Source organism: Acanthaster planci, linkage group LG10 (genome assembly GCF_054643075.1).
Source record: "Acanthaster planci isolate LZ-2023a linkage group LG10, COTS_SCS, whole genome shotgun sequence".
Lineage (NCBI taxonomy): Eukaryota > Metazoa > Echinodermata > Asteroidea > Valvatida > Acanthasteridae > Acanthaster > Acanthaster planci.
Window position 1 is genome coordinate 8,573,679 of NC_141786.1, and position 20,417 is coordinate 8,594,095.

The window sequence follows — 20,417 nt, forward strand, 5'->3', positions numbered from 1 at the left end:
ACCAGGGGCAGGAGTTTTTCTCCCCCGTTCTGGCAGGGATCATTTACGGTATTTTCATTTTTATAGTAATGTCATATTTCACGTAGACTGTTTTACATTAAGATACTTTTAATAATGAACTTTTAGTCCTCCTGTTTCATGAACAAAATAAGATTGAGCCACATCATTATTTTTAAGCCCTACAAACTTCCAGATGTCATTCCTCCTACTGTTTTGGCCTATGTACTGGAACTTTCTACAAACTTTGCTTGCTCAAATTGAGCCCTAACGATTTACAACGTTTTTTCATGTACCGGAATTCGCTGTGAAGTTCTCCATCTGACGCCAGTACGCGGCGCTATACAATCTTTGGTCATAACTGTGCGACTTAAGCTGCCCCGTCTTCTTTGTTTGATTAGCCTCCGAGTGTCATCGCTCACGGGGCAAACCGAGTATGTTATTTCCAAGCTCGGCACCGGCCGTCACTTTCCCCCAGAACTATGACGCTGAGGTATCTGGGACCCGTTTGCATTGGGCTCGGGTTGGCATCTGGCTTCATCCTGCTGTATCTTTCGCAAGGAGTCGAGCAGCGGTCGGAAACTGTCCAGCCGCTGCGGCGATGGGAAGTCAAGAAGGATACAGCAACAAAATCCACCAACAGCACGGTATCAGCGCGTGCGCATCGGCTGGTTCCTCGCAGGCTGCCTGCTTTCAACGGTTCTTCATATTATAAAGGTGGGCAATCTTTGGACTCTTACTACGAACAAAAAACAGCTAAGCCGGTAGACTTTCAGTCTAAAAACAGCGATAAGAGTTCCCGTACCCAGACATCACTGACACCGTGTCAGACTGCCAGACTAGAATTCCAAGTGTTTTCTAAGTGAATGCTTCAACATTTTCAGTGCTAGAGTTGGCTTTTTAGGAAAATGTTACCACTCTCGGATGGTTACTGAACTACTGCAGGGGGAAATTGGTGGTGTCCGTGTGTGGGGCTCCTACTTTTTACATAGAAAATCTCCGCATTTTTACTGACTTGCTTCCAATCGCAATTAACCTTTAATCAAAACCTGTGCTATTGCACTGAATGGTTTCGGCACGAATTTAAGGAAAGTGTGTTATCGCTTTAAAATTAGGACACCGGGTCAATTCCCACGGTATTTTGTGAAAACAAATGGCAAACACGAACATAAGCACACCAGTTATTTCCACTGTCTTTGCTTTGCCAGTGTCGTCTGTCAACTCGCAGTTGCCTCTTGTCGCCAGAGCTGAGATTCCACGGGGGCACGTGCGTGTGAAAATAAACCAACCATTGCGTCCACGAATACTCAAAGCCAACGATGAATGGCATTTCCAAAGTAACATTCCAGCGTTCTTTAAATTCATTCTGTTTTTTTTCCACAGGGTAGCCTTGTCAGTTAAAAACTGCTCTTCTTAAGGGTCCTGAGCAAAACAAGGCTCCTTCCTTCGCTTTTTGTGAGATAGAAACGTCTTTCGGCCAAATGCCTTTGCCTTGGTGGGCATATAAACCCGGCACATTTATTTATTAATGTAGCGCAATACGAACGCCGGTACTGGCATACTCTCTATACCTTTGTTGTTTGTGGTTCGCATACGTACGTAAAGTATTTAATCAAGTAATCGAACGTGCCCGTGCTTTTCCGTTGTGTCGACAGCTTATGAATGCACCTGCACCTAGGGTATCGATCGCAGTTGTCATTTACACGAACGTTTGGAAGTCTCTTATCATTGCAAAAGCCTAGTTGTGTAGGTTTATGACTGCAGTTGATAAAGTCCGCGGATCAATAATAAGTATAACTGGATGTTTTTTGTCAGTTTTCTCATTGAGCTGTCAACTGAGTCAGAAATGTAAACCTCGAATCCAATCTCCCCTCAACTGAACTATGTATCATCTTACAAGGAAGCACTCGATGAGACAAATATGGGCAGTTCAAAGTCTGCGTCATGCCTCTCTCCTTGAGTTTCACGATAGCCAAGGCGCGCACTCTTGCTCGCAGACCCGCAGAATTCGTAGGCTGATCCAAACCTCGTGTCCATTAAACACGAGAACGAGGTTCCGAGTGCCGAGAACAAACTATGGTGATCCTGTAAGGGGCAACAAACATTGCAACTATCTTTGGAAATATTTGCGGTGTCTCAATATTTTGCATATTTTTGCTGGGCTATTTTCAGGAAGCCATAATATGTGGAGTTCAGTGTATTTGAATCCAGCGTGCTTGAAAGTGGTCTGGGCAGTTTGCAGTTGTTGCTAGCACGTGCTAATGATGCGCAAACTATGTACATTTACACGCTTGAGAGCGTACGCGCACAAACTGGAGTAGGCCTAGTAACGTACGTTTAAGGATTACCTTCCCGTATGCACATGTGAACGAAATGAAGGCTGGCACTCAAACACCGCAAGTAACAGTGCAGGATGGTCTCTGGCAAGGTTAATAGATGGGAAAAAAAGATGAAAAACACATCATTATGGCTGACTCGGGCAGAAGTAATGTCACACTTTATGCATACAATTGTAATACTGGTAGTACTCATTCACTACTCTAATGCAGGAGCAGTGACGGTAAAGAAATAACTAAATAAAACAAAATTAACAGTACCACATCCGGTCCACTTTCTGATAAACAAAACCCAGTCAATGTCTGTTTAGCGAATCCAAAGGTATTGTTCCATTCGCTCTCATTTCTGTCATCATGCCAACCCCTCCCCCCCCTGCTGCACTCCAGACGCAGTGGAACATTCGTGATTTGCAACCCAAAAACTCCGTTGGGGAGTCTCTTGAGAACCGGCCTTCGAATAAAAATCCCTCATCCCGCCTAAGAGTAAGGTAAACATACACAGCGAGTTGTGTTGTAAGGCACAACCCTTCCACTCCAATGTAATGAACATGCCCATGCAGCGCCTCCTGAGGGTCTCCAGCGACACCAGAGGGATAAAGGGGATAGGGGGATAAGTGGAGGCTTAAATGAGATGGAATTAAACAGTAGATTAAATAGGGTTAAGTGTTGTTGGCGTTGTTAGTGCCTTACAGGCTGTTTTTTGTTTTTGATTTAGTTAAATGCATGCACAAAAAGTTTACTCAAGTTGAAAGTGCGTCACACTGTATGACTGAGATAAAAAAGCCAGGCTTTTAAATATTTTTAAGTTGAATCAACAAAGTGACTCGATGAACGTTATTGGGCTGCATGGATTAATGTAAAACAATATGTACAGATATACAAAGTAGTGAAGTGCTACCATGGAAATGTTACCACGACGCCCGAAGGGTCTCATTTACAACACACCAAAATCCGTGAGATCTCACGGCAACAGAGTTTTGAGTTGCAAGAAGATGTGGATACTTTCGATGTAATGTGCGGTTGACCGTGTTAATTTTCTTTTTGGTTTTGCAATTTGTATTTTGGATTAGTTTGCCTTCATTGTTCGAGTTAGAAAGATCAAAGTTTATATCTGAAATTAGCAAAGATTAATATGTTGTTTTTAGTTAATTTCCTGTAATTCTAGATCTGTTGGTTGCTTTGTTCGTATGTGATACGTTTTACATATTTGATGAATATAACACAGGTTGGCTGAGAAACATGTGACCTTCATCTTTTTTACCCTCAGTTGGATATAAAAAATCTACATATATACTTTGAATCTAACCCCCCTGGTGTATGTAAAAATCACATTAAAATTGGAGGATTGAGGATTGTTAGGGATAAAGTGCATTTAAAGTGAGGAAAGTACGTTCACCGCGGTAGGACGGTGTTATTGTAAAGGTCAGACAGCATTATCATACTTTCCATTCATAAATACATAAGACACTGCTCAGCCATTCCTGCTGGTCAAGAGTCCGTCACGTGACCGGTCTTAAACATATTTTGTAACTGTGCGCCACCTTTTTCAGTACACGCCAAGCTGGCTGCGTCGTTCAGGGAATTGTCAGACAATTTTGCAGTCGGGTTCCCAGAACTTTGCCTCAGCTTGTACAGGCTCGCTAACGTGAGCTTGCTATCCCATTTGACTCGTTATAGTCTCGAATCAGACGTGGGTGATGGGACCGCCGGGGGTGACCGTCGACATGCCCGGAGTTTACCGTGGCTGTGTGCCCAGGCCAAAGGACGAGGTATCCTTGTCGGAGGTGGTGACTGGTGGCCTGGTCGAGAAATCGCCGAAGATGACCGTCGAACTCTGTCTGAGGAGGTGCATTGCTGAGGTAAGTCATTCAAACCACTCCTTGAAAAAACTTGGAACGATTATGCCTGCTTATTTAAAACTTTTGGTGTTGCTTTTAACACTCCAGGTCACTGCATCACTTGTAGGTGTGTAAAGTAACACTGTGGGTGTGTTAAAGTAACACATTTTGCTGTGGTCATCAGAAAACACCAAGTGTTGATTTTGACACCAGTGCAGTGAAGTAATTTCAACCGAATTACGCCACTGAAAAAAGTCGTGTGTGTGATCTCATCAGCAATAGTCACTGTATTTTAACAGTTTACTCCGGATTCATAGAATCTAAAAGCATAGAACCCTGAGTACAAGGGTTAGGCTGTTCATTGTTTGTCTTGATTCTCGATTGTTCAAGCTGTTTGTTTCATTTTCTCTCTTCCTGATTTTAACCCGGGAGTATATGGACCTCTGTTGTGTGGTTTGAATTTAAAGCTACGGTCACAGGAACAAAGCCCCAGCCTTCAACTGCACGTAGTGTCATTTACCTTAAAGCCGTCTGAAAAGAACCCTTGGGGTTATCTTAAATTAATACTAATATTTGCCAGTCAAGCACGCTCACGCAGGATACTTCTAAAAGTGGATAAGGGGGGGGGGTTGAACAATGAGGGCCATTCCCAAAAGGACCATTTTTGTTTTGAAAAGAAATTGGAGAAAGGTGAAAAAACAAAAACACATACACCCCCCATTTTTGGCTCTTTGCAAATTTTGTTTTGAATCTCCCCTTGGTTTAACTCCCTGCAGACCCCTGGCAGTTAAAACCACGTCTGAATGAGTCATTCAGGGCTTGTCTGCATTATTAGACAAAAATAAACCACGTGTGTGGAGCCAACGAGCAACTGGACTCAAGCCCTGTGTAGGAGCAGGTTGAGACACAGCCTAAAATTTGTTTCATACGTCAGGCCAAGGAGAAAGCGAAACGAATTGAAGTCACTAAACATTCGTAGCAAAATTCGCTCGTTAAAATGAATGAATGAAAGTTGATATTTCGCAGCGCGAGTGTTTGATGTGACGTCAAAAACTGACTCTCGTGTTCGTTTGCTTTTGCCAGCCATAAAAGCGGCTTGGTTTATCGTTCATCTTGTCTTATGCAGAGTTTTACGTATGCAGCCCTCAGCCGGGGCATGGAGTGTTTCTGCAGCGATGTCAGGGGCCAGACGGCCCTGCTTAACTACACGGAGAGCGCCAACTGCAACATCTCCTGTCCAGGGCGGTCCCAGCAAGGCTGTGGAGGATGGGAGTACATGTCTCTGTACAGAACATCCGTACCAGGTGCTGATACCTTTGCACCTGTCGTGTTTAATGCATATTTTCATGGGTCCTTGTGAGAATTTTGCTCACTTTTTGCTCCCTCTTCTTATCTGTTTTAACATAGTTCTTCCATGTGGAAATTTCGTGATATCCTTGCTGCGTTAGGAGTATTGAACAGTACAAACTTTTTGCATAAGTCAGTCTGGACAACTGGGGATGCTTTTGCCAAAATGTCAATCATAAAACACTGTTCTAATGCTACATTTTTCCTGTTACAATTCTGTCCCCCAAATTTGCTCATTGAAAACATTATTATGGAAAGGTCTCCTCATTGGCGTGTTAGGAGGTACCTAATTTGCATGCAACAATAAGTCACAACAGAAACGGAAATTTAGGGCAGCAAGATGTTAGAATCCTTGCGCTGTTTTCAACTATCACGCCACAAAACCCGTACAAGGGAAGGAGCCTCATGGGCCTGACTGAGGCTCCTGATTCCCCCCCCATTTAAATTTTGAAATGAAGATTACCCTTTCGGTGTTTTGAATGTCCCCTTTAAAAGAAATGTGTGCACATCAGGGAGCCTCTCGTTCCGGAAAATTGACCCGTTTCTGTCGCAGCAGCACGTAGAAATGTTTCAATCTGGAGATTCATCGATAAGTAGGGATTAAAGATGTCACATGGATATCAACCAATTAGTACAAGAGATGTTTTCTAGCACCATAGATGAGAGATCGAGTACATGTATTGACATTTGTATCCCATCACGTGAAACAGACACAAGGTGTTCAGACGTAAGGCTTAATCCTGTCGGCAGCCTGCCGCTGATAGCACTGGCCAGCTACCCTCGCTCTGGAAGCTCCTGGACGCGGCTTCTTATCGAGAGGGCGACAGGATTCCTGACTGGAACTGTCCACCCACGTGAAAAACTGTTCTCGTTTTTCGATAAACGTAAGTCACTCTGTACACACTTATGTCTCGATTGTCAAAACAAGCCACTATTGGATTGTTTACCAACGTAGCATCGTAACTCAACCATTTCTTGACGCTCGTCTGACATTTTGGAATTCTATACATCGTATATTTCAGCTGCAAGATTTGCTAGAATTTGGGATCTTTTGATGTCTTTGCTAACTTGTTTCAATACATGATATGAAAACGAACAACATTTTATCACAAATAATGTTTTTATGAGTAAATGATGATTTAAGCATATCATGATTTGAACCGATGATGGTTTTAAACAGTAAAACCTCTAAACAAATTTAGAATTTTCAGAAAAGTGTGGAGAATTAAAAACATTATAACAAAGAAGGATATATGACATTGTAACTACATCTTGAGAGAAGTAGATAGTTTCAATTAAGGCACCAGAGTAAAGTTTGCGTCCTTTTGAAACGGTCATTAAGCTTTGAATTCGATGATATTGGTAGACATTATACGACGCACATCTGTGGGTGATCGATCATTTTGCAGGCTTTCCCGCGGTAAGAATGGACTATCGTCGCAACCAGACGGTGTGCGTCAAGAGCCACTTTTACACCCTGTCACACATACAGTCGTTCGAGCGCACCATTTTGCTCGTGAGGAACCCTTACCACTCTATTGTCTCCGAGATATTCCGGATACACACGGTGGAAACCAACGGAACTGTAAACGATTCGCTGAAGTTCATCCGCTCAAAAGGTAATCTGACCAGTAATAACACACCCGTGTTTCTAAGTACCAACAACAGCAAAAAGTAATAAAAGTAGAGACTAACGTTAATTGGAATATCCCATTACTGACATTTGCTGGTTGCATAAACTCCATCTGCCGCAAACAACTTTGCCTGGCAGCCTTGGAGTATTGGACCAAGTCTTGACCGACTTTGATGCTTCTCTCCGAGTCGATTTCACACCTTCCGTGTCCGAGTCGCGGAAGCAGGGAAGGGGGAGGAGGGAGGGGCAACTACCCCCGCCCCCAACTTTTTCGATATGAGGATAAGTTGAGATACACTTGGCAGGTTATTTATTGCCTCATATTCCTGATGGCTTCTCAAATGCACCCCACCTACTTTGGAAATCGTTCCGTCACCTGTTTGGTCAAGTAATTGGAATCTGAGGTGTGGCATGTCCTTTCCAGTGCAGTTCGGTGTCCTTATGTGCCCCCCTTGAATCTTGAAACGGACAAACCTTTGTACAAGCCGGGGAACAACCCCTTGCCCCTTGCGTATGGATAAATGTGTTAATTGCGGGATGCCCCGTCAAGACATCTTCACTCTAGCTAGGTGAAGATAAAATTGACTTCTAAAGTTTATAGAAGGCCTGGTACTTTGATCCTAGCAAAATACCGCTCAAATGCCAACTGCTGCCTTTTTGGACGGTTCTACTTGGATCGAAACGTCAGACTCTCTTCAATTTGTATATTTTATTCAGCAAGGATTTTGCAGTATACTCCCTGTATATTTTAAGTTTCTAACAGAGTGCCGAGAATTATTTCCAAGATGGTGAATGTGGGCTGGAAAATGTGCAGCACTGCTTAGAAGTATTCAGAGTGTTGACGATCACAAATAGATTAATAAAATCTAGTCAATTTTGGACAAATTTTGAAGACGAGGCCTCTGGTATCGACACTTGGCAGTGGCACTACTCGCCCTTAAATTCTCAAAAAAGTCGGAATCTTTTGTTCTGGGGACCAGACTCCTAATGAAAGGAAACAAGATTTCGATCACATCGGCTCTTTAACCTAAATTGCTTATGGTGGAGATACTGTGAGTCGTAGAACGTTCACTGATCCTGCTTTTTTATTCGCCAGCCTGGGAACGCTATACTCTGAAAGAAGCCCGGAGATGGAGGGACACGGCCATTCAATGGATCACCAAAACACAACGGATTATGGTGTCACACTACGAGGACCGTCAGAGAAACACATATGAGGAACTAGCCAAGATTGTCAAGTTCCTAGACGTCCCGGTGCCGCAGGAACGCTTACTCTGCGCCGTGCAGGAGTGCCCGTCGTCTACCTCCAGGTTTTTAGGCAGCATCCTTCCTGCTGAGCACCTGGGAGGGAGGTTGTACCTTCGCCAGAACCCGTACCCTGCCAAAACCCGGGTGTTGCTGGATTCATACATTAAGGAAGTCAATGCGACACTCCAAAAGCACAACCTCACAACTCTACCAAGTGACTACTCGGTCGAAGCATTTTAGCCTTGAAGAAGGTGTAAAGAAATGCTTAATATTTGTTCCTGGGTTTGATAATCTAGTAGGCGCTCTGTTTATTAGAGCCTATGAAAATTTGAGGGCCCACCCGTAAACTTGCCATAGTCTTCTTTACACACACATATATATACCGATCGCCACGCGCGCCTTGACGAAATGTCCGCGCTAATGAGCAAGAGGTCGTTGGTTCGAATCCAGACACAGTCTGGGAATATAGATGTCGGGGTAAAGGTAAAACGAAGTATCAAATTAACATTCCTGACTCAAAGCCAAAATAATATCATTAACTTTGACCAGAGTTAAGCTTTACACCACTGAAACTAACGCAATGACCAGGTGCCAACCAATAGTACTAAGGCTAAAAAAAAGTCCCTGCGGTGTCTGGTCAGGAGCTGGCTCCAAAAGTGGTGCAGCGACGCAGTTTTTTTTTTTACCCTCACCATTTTTAATACCCAGCAAGAAATGAGACCGAGGGGTACCCCCCAACATGTCCAATCCCTATACACATTCCAGACTATTGTTACCTAACACATCCCCCAAGATGTCTGAAAGGAATTCCCCAGATTCCTGCGAGACAATGACCAACACAAAGCAGGGGGGTTCTCTCCGTCTCATACCTTGCTGCATATGTTTCTTTTTTCTGGAAAAACAATAGACTGCCCCCGCACTTTATACTGTTTAAAAGCAGTTTCAGCTTGTACATGTACACAGGACATAAGACCACCTCGTGTGTCTGGTTCCCAGATGTAGATGTATAATGCAGAAATTACGTCATCTCAAAAATAGTACTCGACTAAATGTATAAGGAACTAGACAGACTCCTTTACTGTACATATTACTCAAAGGTATCCCACCAGCAACACGTTAAATTACGCAGTAGCAAGATTCTGGTCCATTTTAGCAAGTTAAGCAGCTTTTGGATAATCTTTTGTAACAAAACACTTTTTTGATTTTAAAGACGAAAGGTCTACGGTGACGCGCGCTTACGACAAATCGGGTATTTTTTTACCTTTAGTCCAAATGTATTTCTTACCTGACCTTTGTGTCAATGTGCATGTCTATCCCATTCAAACAAAGTTTGATATTATCACATATGAAGAGGACATTTAAAACAGCCTAACACCAAATATAACCACTTTTGGCGCCAATTAGTCTAAACAGAGGCAGTAGATTAAAGGAACCAGAAAATAGATATATTCTTATAAGCTTCACTAAAAACCCTTGAAATTGCATCTTTGGGTTTCAATTAACCTTCTTTTAATTTCTGTTTTGCAATTTTAACCTATATTTTGATGCTTTTTTGGGTTTTATGTTTTTGCATATTTGCATATTCATGAGCAGAACTATGATGTCATCCAAGGCGCTGAATCTCAATGTTGCACTGATTTGTGCACAGAAAATGTCTAGATGTTTTTAAACTTTTCTATGGAAAATTTTAGTTTCTTTGGCAATTTTTCGTTGTGTAAGTATATGGCAATAATCCAGCAAAAGTCCTTTTCCCAGAAATGTTCCCAAATAGCAAATTTGGGATTCACAATTTGAACATGAAAACATGCGACCTGAACCATGTCTTCCTGGATTTGAATCAAAGCAAAGGCTCCCTTAATTGTCCAGAAAAGCCTGGTCAATCTTTAATTTTGAAAAAGTACACTGTTCAGTTCATGTAACTCAACATGTCAAACAGTCTTCATACATTGAAAAAGAGTACCGAGGTACCCAAAAAGTGATTCAAAGAAAAATTCTTTTCCTGGTTCCTTTAAATTTATGTAAACTTTGTTAACTCTTACTTTTAACTTTACACTAACAAAAATATGTAAAGCATCTTTCACTTTTGTTGTGAATAACTTATGTAATATACTTTTATGTGTAAACTGTTACATATTGACAAGTGAAGTTTCACTTTAAAATTGCTTTGTACTAAAGATTGTACGAGTTTTTGGTATTCTAAGAACTTGACTGAGGGGATTTTATTTAGGTCACTTACGGGGTGATAAACGGTTTCAAACTCGTACGCTCAAATATGGCACAGGAAGTTAGGACGACTCGGACAAAAGACTAGTTTAATGGTGGCATTCATTATTAGTACCAGGCCCTCTACCGCCGTTCCTATTCGTAAGTATCTTTTTGCCCCATCAACATTGAAACTTTATGACTGTGCACAATTTGGTCAATCAATTTTACCTCATGTTGAATGAAATATGGCCAGCCTCATGGCCAGCCTCATGGCCAGCGTATTTTTCCCCAAACGAGATCCCACAGTTTCGAAAGAGCGTCTGTGCTTAGGCCTATGCATTATTAATAAATCTGTCCCTGGCGTCAATCAAGGAGTGGTAAGGTATAAAGGTTTTAAATTCACCGGAGCTGGCAGCCAATGTGTGGGTTGCTTTGAAGTACTCCCGACCCGGAATCCTCCGTCTCAGGATCGAATCCTCTCTCTCTCTCGTTTTACAATTCTTTTTTTTTATTTTGTATGTAAAAGTAAGAAAGGAACATTCTCCCCATAAGTTTGGTTTTCGAGTTCTAGAACCATGCATTAAATATGCATGTAACAGATCAATCACAAGACAGGAAACCAAAACCTTTTGGGAAAACAAATTCACTCAAACAAGGCCCTTGCTAAGCATTCCACATTTTGCAGAACCCGGGAAAGGCCGGTGTGTGGGATTTCGTGCTTTGACAATACGGGTGATTCACAGAGTACGCCTATAAGAGTTTGCAACGCGTTGGCCAGTCATAACGCGCGAAATCTGTCGACCAATTCCAAACGCGCGTTTGGGTCGACGTATTTCGCGCATTGTGATTGTGAGGAGATCCAGCGCTGATAAAGAAACCAAACAACTCTCAAAGGAATGACTTTGAGGAGTTTCCTTGTTACCCACCATGAGTTCCTCATAACACAGGCTGCATATAACGAATTCAAAGGGTTCTTTGAAATTACTTGGGCTGCGGATTCCTTTGTAGTTGATTTGGTAGCAACATTGGATACAGCGGCGTATCCATCTTTTGGGGTAGGGGAGCGGGATTGGTCAAGTCAAAAACAAATGTGTCTTAGGGATCGTTTAACATATTAGTGGTAGAGAATAAACATCAAAAGCCTTACTGGCCGTCTCAACATCGTTGCTTTATTGTCATGGTATTGTTTTCTCAGGGTTTCGGTGTTGATATTGTAAGTAAAACTTACTGATATCTGTTCTGGGAATTGTCCCAAAGCTCTCAATTGTTCTTTTAATTCAAAGTCTACCATCGTTAGTGTCCCCCCCGGCTACTGCACGCACCCTAAAAAGTTGGGAATCCGTAGTGGGCAACTCGAAAACATCGTGAGTGAGTGTCTTGAGAATGGGATTTTCCAGTACGCATAGCTCGTCCCGTCGAAGGGTTGTGTTGCAAGGTCAACCCAGTCAGTCCAATGTGAATACAATAGACGAGGGTCTTAAAATGGATTATACACACGCTGCGCATCAGTTCGGGGCTGGAATTAACAAGAGGGACTTACCACTTTAACAATACTTCTGTGGCAAAGAAAGTCTGTTAGAAACATCAATAAATCGAAGGGGTAACACGTTAAGAAACTATAAGGTTGGAAAAAAGGCATTAGCATTCGTAGCTATGGCTGTGTTTCTTCGGATGTACCGAAGACTATGTTTTGTTACGAAATTATGTAGAAAACCGTACTTTTGCTGCATATTTGATAACTCACATCTATATTCATTTGACTAATAAAAGACGCCAGGCTTATTTTGGATGGACCAAGTCATGGAATAAATTTTTCGGGGGCACGTCTCGGAAAATCGGCTCTGCGCGAGAATGGTAGGTTCAATTTTTACAAATGCGGTGTCATAATAACCGCAAAGAGGACCAGCAAAGTTCCTAAGAAGAAACTTTGGACATGTTTACGCTAAAACGCTTGACTGCGTTTGTTTACAACACCTTGAAATCGCATGAGATCTCAACAGAGTTGCTGTAAGTGGCAGGAAGATTTATATGCATTCAATTTCTTTTAGTTCTGGATTGCTATTCGTTGTTTGGAAGTGTAAATCTGAAATTTGGGCGGAAGATTGAACTGGCATTTTTATTTCATTTCCTGTACATCTAAATCTTTCGCTTGCTTGCAGTTTTTGAATGATATATATCACATATTTGTTGCATTATGAAACAGCACAGGTTGGCTCAGAGTCACGGGAAAGTCAACTTTCTTTACTCTCAATTAGATGTATAAGTCAGGAAGTACTTTCATCGCCGTAGGTGACATTTGCGGGCGGTATTATTATAAATACCTGGGACGCTATTCAGCTATTCTATTTTATTAAAGCACAGGCTGTACACCACGTTATGCATTAGGCGCCACGCAGGTTGCGTTGTTCAGGTTGTATGATAATACCGCCGACAAGTGTGCAGTCGGGTGCCCAGAACTTTGCCTCAGCTTGTATAGGCTCTCTGACGAGGGCTTGCAATCCCATTTGAGTCTCAAATCAGACGTGGGTGATGGGACCGCCTGGGGTGACGGTCAACATACCAGGAGTTTACCGCGCCTGCGTGCTAAGGCTGAAGGACGAGGTATCCTTGTCGGAGGTCGTGACCGGTGGTCTGGTCGAGAAATCGCCCAAGATGACCGTCGAACTCTGTCTGAGAAAATTCATTGCTGAGGTGAGTCAAGCGTCCCCATGAAAAAATAAATGGTGTCAATACTGGGGCATGAGGCACTTGCTTTCCAGCGGAAGTTCATACCCCTGGGTCCCCCCCTTTGAAATTTGAAAATATACATAACCCAATAGAGCCAAGAGTCCATTTGCTTTTGAGGCCCGTGAAACAAACTGTGTACCCCGTGCTCCATGTTATTTCGTCCCAATGGGAGACTTTGAGACGCTTGCTGGCGGCAGACATACCGGTCCCTTTTTACCATTTCTGAGCATGCGCACGTTGTTTTGAGCGTTCTTGCTTAGTTCTGAGCGCGCGCAATACTGTACAAGAGACCGGTCTGTTTGCTGCAACCAGCATCTCAAAGTCTCCCATTACGCCCAGAATTGAACTAAATATAATTGGGCTTATCAGGAGATATCAATGATTGTGTTATCAATTTACACTAGATTTATTACAAGACAAGGGAAAGCATGATAAACCCTCAATGTCACGGTACTGCTATGAATTTGGTTGTGGTTAATTTGCATATATATCTCTTAATTTGAGGTGTTTGAGGCTTTGGATTTCTTTCTTCCTGGTTTTGGTCCACTCGTACAGCTGCAAATCCTCAGTCAGTGCTATTCTATTTTAGAAGTCACGGTCCCTCGAGTAATGCCCTAGCCTTCAAACTAGCGTCATTTCTGTACCAGTGTAATTTCTAACACGGCCCCCAAAATGAAGCCTCAACCTTCAAGGAAAACAGGTGGTTACTGAAACAAATTCAAGACAGGGTGGGAACATAGCCTAAAAGTCGGTTCATACTTACTTCCGGCCAATGCAACACTCACTTGTTGAAATGTGTCCAACCTTTCCGATTTCGCTATGAAACTATTTGTGTGACGTCACAAACTGACACCCGTGGTCGTTTGTTTTCACTCCAGCTGCAAAAGCGACTTCAATAATCGTACGTCTTGTCTCGTGTGGGCTATTACGTATGCCGCCCTGAGCCGGTTCATGGAGTGTTCTTGCTGAAGGACACGGAGAGCGCCAACTGCAACATCTCCTGTCCAGGGCGGTCCCAGCAAGGCTGTGGAGGACGGGAGTACATGTCTCTGTACAGAACATCCATACCAGGTGCTGATACCTTTGCACTTGTCATGTTTAATGCATATTTTGATGGGTCCTTGCAACAATTTTGCTCACTTTTTGTTGACATTATTCGTCTGTCTTTATGAACTTATTCCATATGAAAATTGTCTGACATGTTTTTTTGGTCAGGAGTATGGAAAATTGGACATTTTTAATTATTTAAACTTGACCAAGTTTTTCTACATTTTATCGGATATAATTCTGTTCCCAAAATTTGCTCATTCAAAACATCATTAAGGAAAGGTTTCCTCATTGTCAACGCCATTCAATATAAGATTCAGCACTCAATCCCCTCACTCATAGTGGCAGAAAACATCTCTAATTCAGGATGGCTTTTTTTGGAAAGGAAAATCTCAAAGGTGTAAAAATGTCTTGTAAAGGGGACACTTAAAGCGCTTCCGTAAATGTCAATCTTCATTTGAGGTTTCAAAAGGTGTGGGTGCTGAATCTTATATTATGTCATGATCTACAGACGCAAGGTGTCCAGACGTGAAGCTTAATCCTGTCAGCAGCCTGCCGCAGGTTGCACTGGCCAGCTACCCTCGCTCTGGACTCTCCTGGACGCAGCTCCTCACTGAGAGGGCGACGGGGTTCCTGACTGGAACAGTCCACCCACGTGAATAACTGTTCTCGTTTTTTTGTTTTTTGATAAAGGTAAGCCATTCTTGACGTATTTATGTTTTACATAACTTTTAACTTTTGGATTGTTTACGAACGTAGCATCGTAAGTCAAACCATTTCTTGACGCTCTTCTGACATTTTGGAATTCTGTTTACATTGTATAATGATTTTTCTCTGCAGTTGTTTTCATACATGATATTATGAACGTAAACAAAGTTTCATCAGAACTTGTTTGTATGAGAAAATGTAAATATAAGCAGTAAAAATCTCTACACAGAACAACAGCGCCTTCAAATTGTCACAGAAAGTGTGGACAATTCCAAACACTAACCAAAAAGGGATATCAAACATCGCTGTAAAACGCGGGCCAATTTTCGCCCGACGTTGGGTACCAGGTGAGTCGCCTAAGTGTTGGACAAGCAGATTGCCCAACCGCGTTGATTCTCTCCTAAAATATGGGAAACTTGTCTCATTTTACCCAACGGTTGTAGGAGAATGTTAACCGTGTAACCACTTTTTACCCTGCATTTTGACATTTCTCCCAACAGTTAAGCGATTCACGTGGTACCCAACGTTGGGGAAAAATTGCTCAGCGTTTTTATAGAGCTGTTTTAATACTAACTTCTTAAGAGGAGTAGGAAAGTGCAATAATGGCTTCAGAGTTAAGTTCACGTCCGTTTCAAATGGTCATTAAGCTTTGAATTCGATGATATTGGTAGCCATTATACCATGCACATCTGTGGGCGATTGATCATTTTGCAGGCTTTCCTGTGGTAAGAATGGACTATCGTCGCAACCAGACGGTATGCGTCAAGAGCCACTTTTACACCCTGTCACACATACAGTCGTTCGAGCGCACCATTTTGCTCGTGAGGAACCCTTACCACTCTATTGTCTCCGAGATATTCCGGATACCTACGGCGGAAACCAACGGAACTGTAAACGATTCGCTGAAGTTCATCCGCTCAAAAGGTAATCCGACCAATAATGGCATAACAGCATTTTTATACCAAAAAGAGAAAAGCAATAAAAAAGAGCGGAGACTAACGTTGGAATACCCCTTTACTTATAACTAATGTTGTACAACCTGCCATTCCAATGTAGAACTTTAATTTGCCAGGCATCAATGAAATATTTGATGCATTTCTTAGAGTGGACTCCACCCCTTCCAGAAGGGGGGGGGTCATCCAAGACCTTGGACGCTCAGAACGTAATAGTCCTTTTCACTAATACCTTCCAAATTATGCGCCCTTGCGCACAAATGGCCTTGGCCGCAAGGGGCATTGAAAATGTACAGGGCTGTGATTTTGATCGTTTTCTCTCATGTTTTCTGGCTTTCTTCATTTTTTTTCTACAGAAAATCCAATTAAACCGTTTTTGCTATTAGTTTTCTTCCATACGTTAGCGTCGACTAGTCTCGGAACTGTGCTCAGGATCGCTACAAAATGGTTTTGCGGGGAACGTGGAGCTTTCTATGTAGGGACGAAGGTAAGGTCACAGAAACAACTCGACAGAAGGTGGGAAAGTTCATGTAATGGACAGCGCTCAATTTTTTCAGTTTAGCAGGTACGTATGTTCATGCCCCTCACTTAGTTTGTGCGCATGCGTGCTGAATCCCACCACAGCCAGAAGCTAGTAAAATGGCTCTTGACTCAGGTGGACCCCAAAAGTAATCTATCAACACCAAGCTCATTTCCATACCGATTACAATTTAAACACTCAAAATCCCCTTTGCTAACTTGCACACGATAAAAATCCATTTTCTGCCAAATTTTTGTCCGTCTTTCTTACATACTCCAAAGTAACAGAGTCAGAAGTTGGAAGTGAAGCCAACATTTAAGAGGGGATTTTTTCAGTTTTGCTGAGTTTTCCCTGACATTTCTCTACTTGTAACTAGTGAGGAATACCATGAACGCCCCTAAGTATCATGCAAGAAGGAAACTGTATGGAAGAGAACGGAAAGTTTTTGTTTGGGCCTTATAGTCGGGCAACTTGACGTCGTTGTACGTATTAGTGCAATACAGTAAAAGTCAACTCATACCAAAACGCACACCGTATCCGAGGGTGTGTGCAGGCGTGGCATAGTGTGGACCTCTGCACAAAAGAAGTCCACTTAATGTGGGGTATGATGGCATTGTGTGAACTCGCACACGTTTTCCCCTCTCTGAAAAAACAGTTTCAGGGGCATTTTGGGGTCAGGATTATCCGTTGCAAAATGAAGATGAACAGTCAAGGAAATCATCATCAAAAATCCAGCTCGAAGGAGTTATCCTAGAGAGAGAAAAGGGAGAAAACACGGAAAATGACGAAAATGGGTTCCAATGAAAAACGAAGTGAAGTTTCAAAAGGGTTACTAGTCTTTCTTATGGCATTCGATTTAACCCAGGTAAAATGATGAAAACTAGTCACAAAGTTAGCTGGAAAAAAAAACAAAATTTTTCATAATTATCCTTTTTCGTAAAATTGACATTTCCACTTCTCTGACAATTTCCGCAGATCTTTCTTATCAGAAGCTATTATATATCACCGTTTGATTGGTTCTGGGCAATTAAGGTCTTCAAGGCAAATGGCAGGACAAATCCCTCACCGATATGCGTCGTCTGCTAGAATACCAGTTTTCAGGCCAACGACCATTTTGCTATTGCGCATGCGGAATACACAAACTAAATGCACGCACAGTCTATGGGGACCGAACATACGTGTAGGGGACATGTCGAAACTTTCATTTATAAAAGCTAGTTTCTTCCAGACGAATCTCATAGTGTTTGTACACAGGATGTCAGGTGATGTACGGGCATGCGACTCTTCAGAGTGATATCAAAGTCATGGAGTTTGGTATAGCAGCTCAAGAATGTAATCATAGACGTAACTCCCCCCCCACACACACACGTTTTACCAGAAATGGACTATTGAGCCACAGTCCCCCCCCCCTTCACTTTCCCGTGTTGAGGAGAAAAAAAATTAAGGCCTATCGTGAAGTGTCGGCTAAAGGCATGACCCAGCTTCTGGCATGCCTGCATGATTGGAAGGGTGACGATTAGGGAAAGGTTAGGCGTGAATCACTCCACCCCATTTATTTTAGAGCTGTGAGGTAAAACAACCCCAAACATGAACCCGTAAAAAGAATCCTCAAACACTATTTTTGTTTCGCCTTTACGTGTAATTTAAATTTAACTCCAACATCCAATTCCACTAAAACTTAGAGATGTACAACACACTTAATGTTTACAATCAAATACATTCAGAATCGAAAGTTAAAGAAAAATGAGGAATTTTTAGCGTCGTTAGTACTTCGCGTCTAAGCATCTTGACTCAAGGAATTGGATAAAGCGTTCACAAATGTACAATTTTTGTAAGTAAAAATATGCGCAAGATAATTCCTTGCTTGCTTTCAGTGTAAGTTTGCCTCTCGATAATTAGAATATTTTACATGCATTTCCCCACACATATCACACCCAAAACTACACTAAAGAAAACATTACATTCTGCAGAGGAAAAATAAATATGCATTAAAAAAGAATACTCGGCAATTTAATGGATAAAAGTACTTAAAATGTTCAATGATTAAGTAGTGTTCATTTCTTCTTTTTACCACCGTCTTTCACTGTGGCCTTTCCAGTTGCCTTAGCTGGCTTTGCGGTCTTCGTCGTGTTCTTGGCAGCCGCCTCATCAGCCGGGGATTTCTTGACTTGTTTCTTGCCTGCCGGTGATTTCTTGGTCTTGGCTGCCGGCTTGATCAAGGCGGGGGAGGTCGTCTTTTTCTTGCCGCCAGCCATTGCCTTCGACTTGGGCTTGATGAGCTTGGGCGTGCGAAGCGGCGAGTGCGACTTGCTCAACCGGCTGCGGACCTTCTTGGACTTGCTGACTCGCGGCGTGGCGCTGACGGAGCGAGCACGGGCGCGGGGAACAGGCCTGGCCTTCTTTCCCTTGGGCGATGTCGAGCGGCTGCGACGCTCCCCGTCGGTACTTTGGGTCCCAGCTTTCTTCAGCGGCTTTGTTTTGGCAGTGGCCTTCCTGGCACCTTTGGGAGCTGGCTTGGGCTTGGCCAGTCTGTAGTAGCCCGTGAGTAGCGGCTTGCCTTCGTCCTCCTTCTTCGGTCTCTCGATGACCTGACGCCCCAGGCCGTTCTCGAGGGCTTTCTTCAGCAGGCCTCTCTGGGTGGACTTGGTGTCTTTGTAGTTGGCGTCGATCCAAGTCTTGATGGCCTTGACACTGGTTCCCTTGCGGGGGTTGTCATCGCAGCTCCGTATAGCCTCCACAACTTTGTTGAGGGTCGTGGGTCGAGAGGTGGTCGCTTTGGCTCTCTTTGGGACTGTAGCAATGCCGCCGTCCTTTCCATTCAACGCGTTTTCGGTCACGGTAGAGTCCGCCATTGCTTGTTTTCCCCGGTTTTACGTCTCGGAAAAATTTCTTGCAAGATCCAGGTGTTACCAGTACAATGGAATGAATGCAAAGTCAGTGTACAGCATGCAGCACACAGCACAAGGCGAATGCGGAAGACGCGTTTGTGGCAGACGACACAGGGAGAATTTAAAAGCTGACGTCATAGCACGCCACATTTATAGCCTGTCTCCGGACGCCCGGGAAATCGACATGAATAATTCATCACCAGCCCTTCACAAGGAGAATGTCTGTAAAATCTGTCCTTTCGTTGCAAATTTAAGGGACATATTCACACTTTCAGCAAAAATTTCTGTCACCCTATGTCCAGGAACAGATACATAATAAATATGTGCAGACCCTCAGAACCCAAATTTAGTTTTGGTTGACGACAAAAGGAGAAAAGCGACTGAAACCTTTTTCCTCGGATGTTCATTCATTGCAAATTCATATTTTTTTTCTTTGCCTGACATTTTATTAGTGTGTATTTTGGAAACACAGAATAGAATAATGAAAACTACATGAGCCTGAATGCTTTGGACGTACAAAGTATAGAACTTAAACAATGAATATCGTTTCACGTTGCTTGTTACAAACATCTCTGGCAGAAACCAGCTTTGCATTTTTTTCGTGCTTATATATTTTTCGTACTTCAATTTATATCCCCAAACGGTATTCATACAACGAAAAACTCTGAATCAAAACTTTAGCTGATCTTTAAAAAAATATATATATTAAAAGAAAAAGAATATTGCAGACGAAGAAAAAAGCCCCAACTACACGGTGCAATCATTCAGTATCCTTGCAAGCTTGACCAAGGTGATTTCTTTCATCTTACTCTTCCTTTGTCTCTCTGTATCTTTTTCTTTTGTTTGGTGCATTCAAAATCGGTATTTAAAATATATCAATGGTTTGCAGTGCCCAATTTGAAGCGTCTGGAACGAAAAGTGGGCATGATCATTACTCCAATCATCAACAGGGCTGAATAACAATCGAAAA

The 20,417-nt window shown here is 42.6% G+C and overlaps 2 protein-coding genes across 2 annotated transcripts; one reads left to right on the forward strand and one right to left on the reverse strand.

Annotated features, from left to right (window-relative positions):
* Positions 1-413: 413 nt before the first annotated feature.
* On the forward strand, positions 414-11,762 carry LOC147797736 (sialate:O-sulfotransferase 2-like). The gene is made up of 6 exons (XM_087142874.1): positions 414-714; positions 4,011-4,192; positions 5,298-5,475; positions 6,229-6,402; positions 6,928-7,137; positions 8,248-11,762. The coding sequence occupies exons 1-6, from the start codon at positions 480-482 to the stop codon at positions 8,637-8,639; spliced, it is 1,371 nt and encodes a 456-aa protein (XP_086999000.1). The 5' UTR covers positions 414-479; the 3' UTR covers positions 8,640-11,762.
* Positions 11,763-16,904: 5,142 nt separating this feature from the next.
* On the reverse strand, positions 16,905-19,533 carry LOC147797737 (uncharacterized). Its single transcript, XM_087142881.1, has one exon. It carries the CDS (start codon positions 19,409-19,411, stop codon positions 18,614-18,616), a length of 798 nt encoding a protein of 265 aa, XP_086999007.1. The 5' UTR covers positions 19,412-19,533; the 3' UTR covers positions 16,905-18,613.
* Between the last annotated feature and the right edge of the window lie 884 nt (positions 19,534-20,417).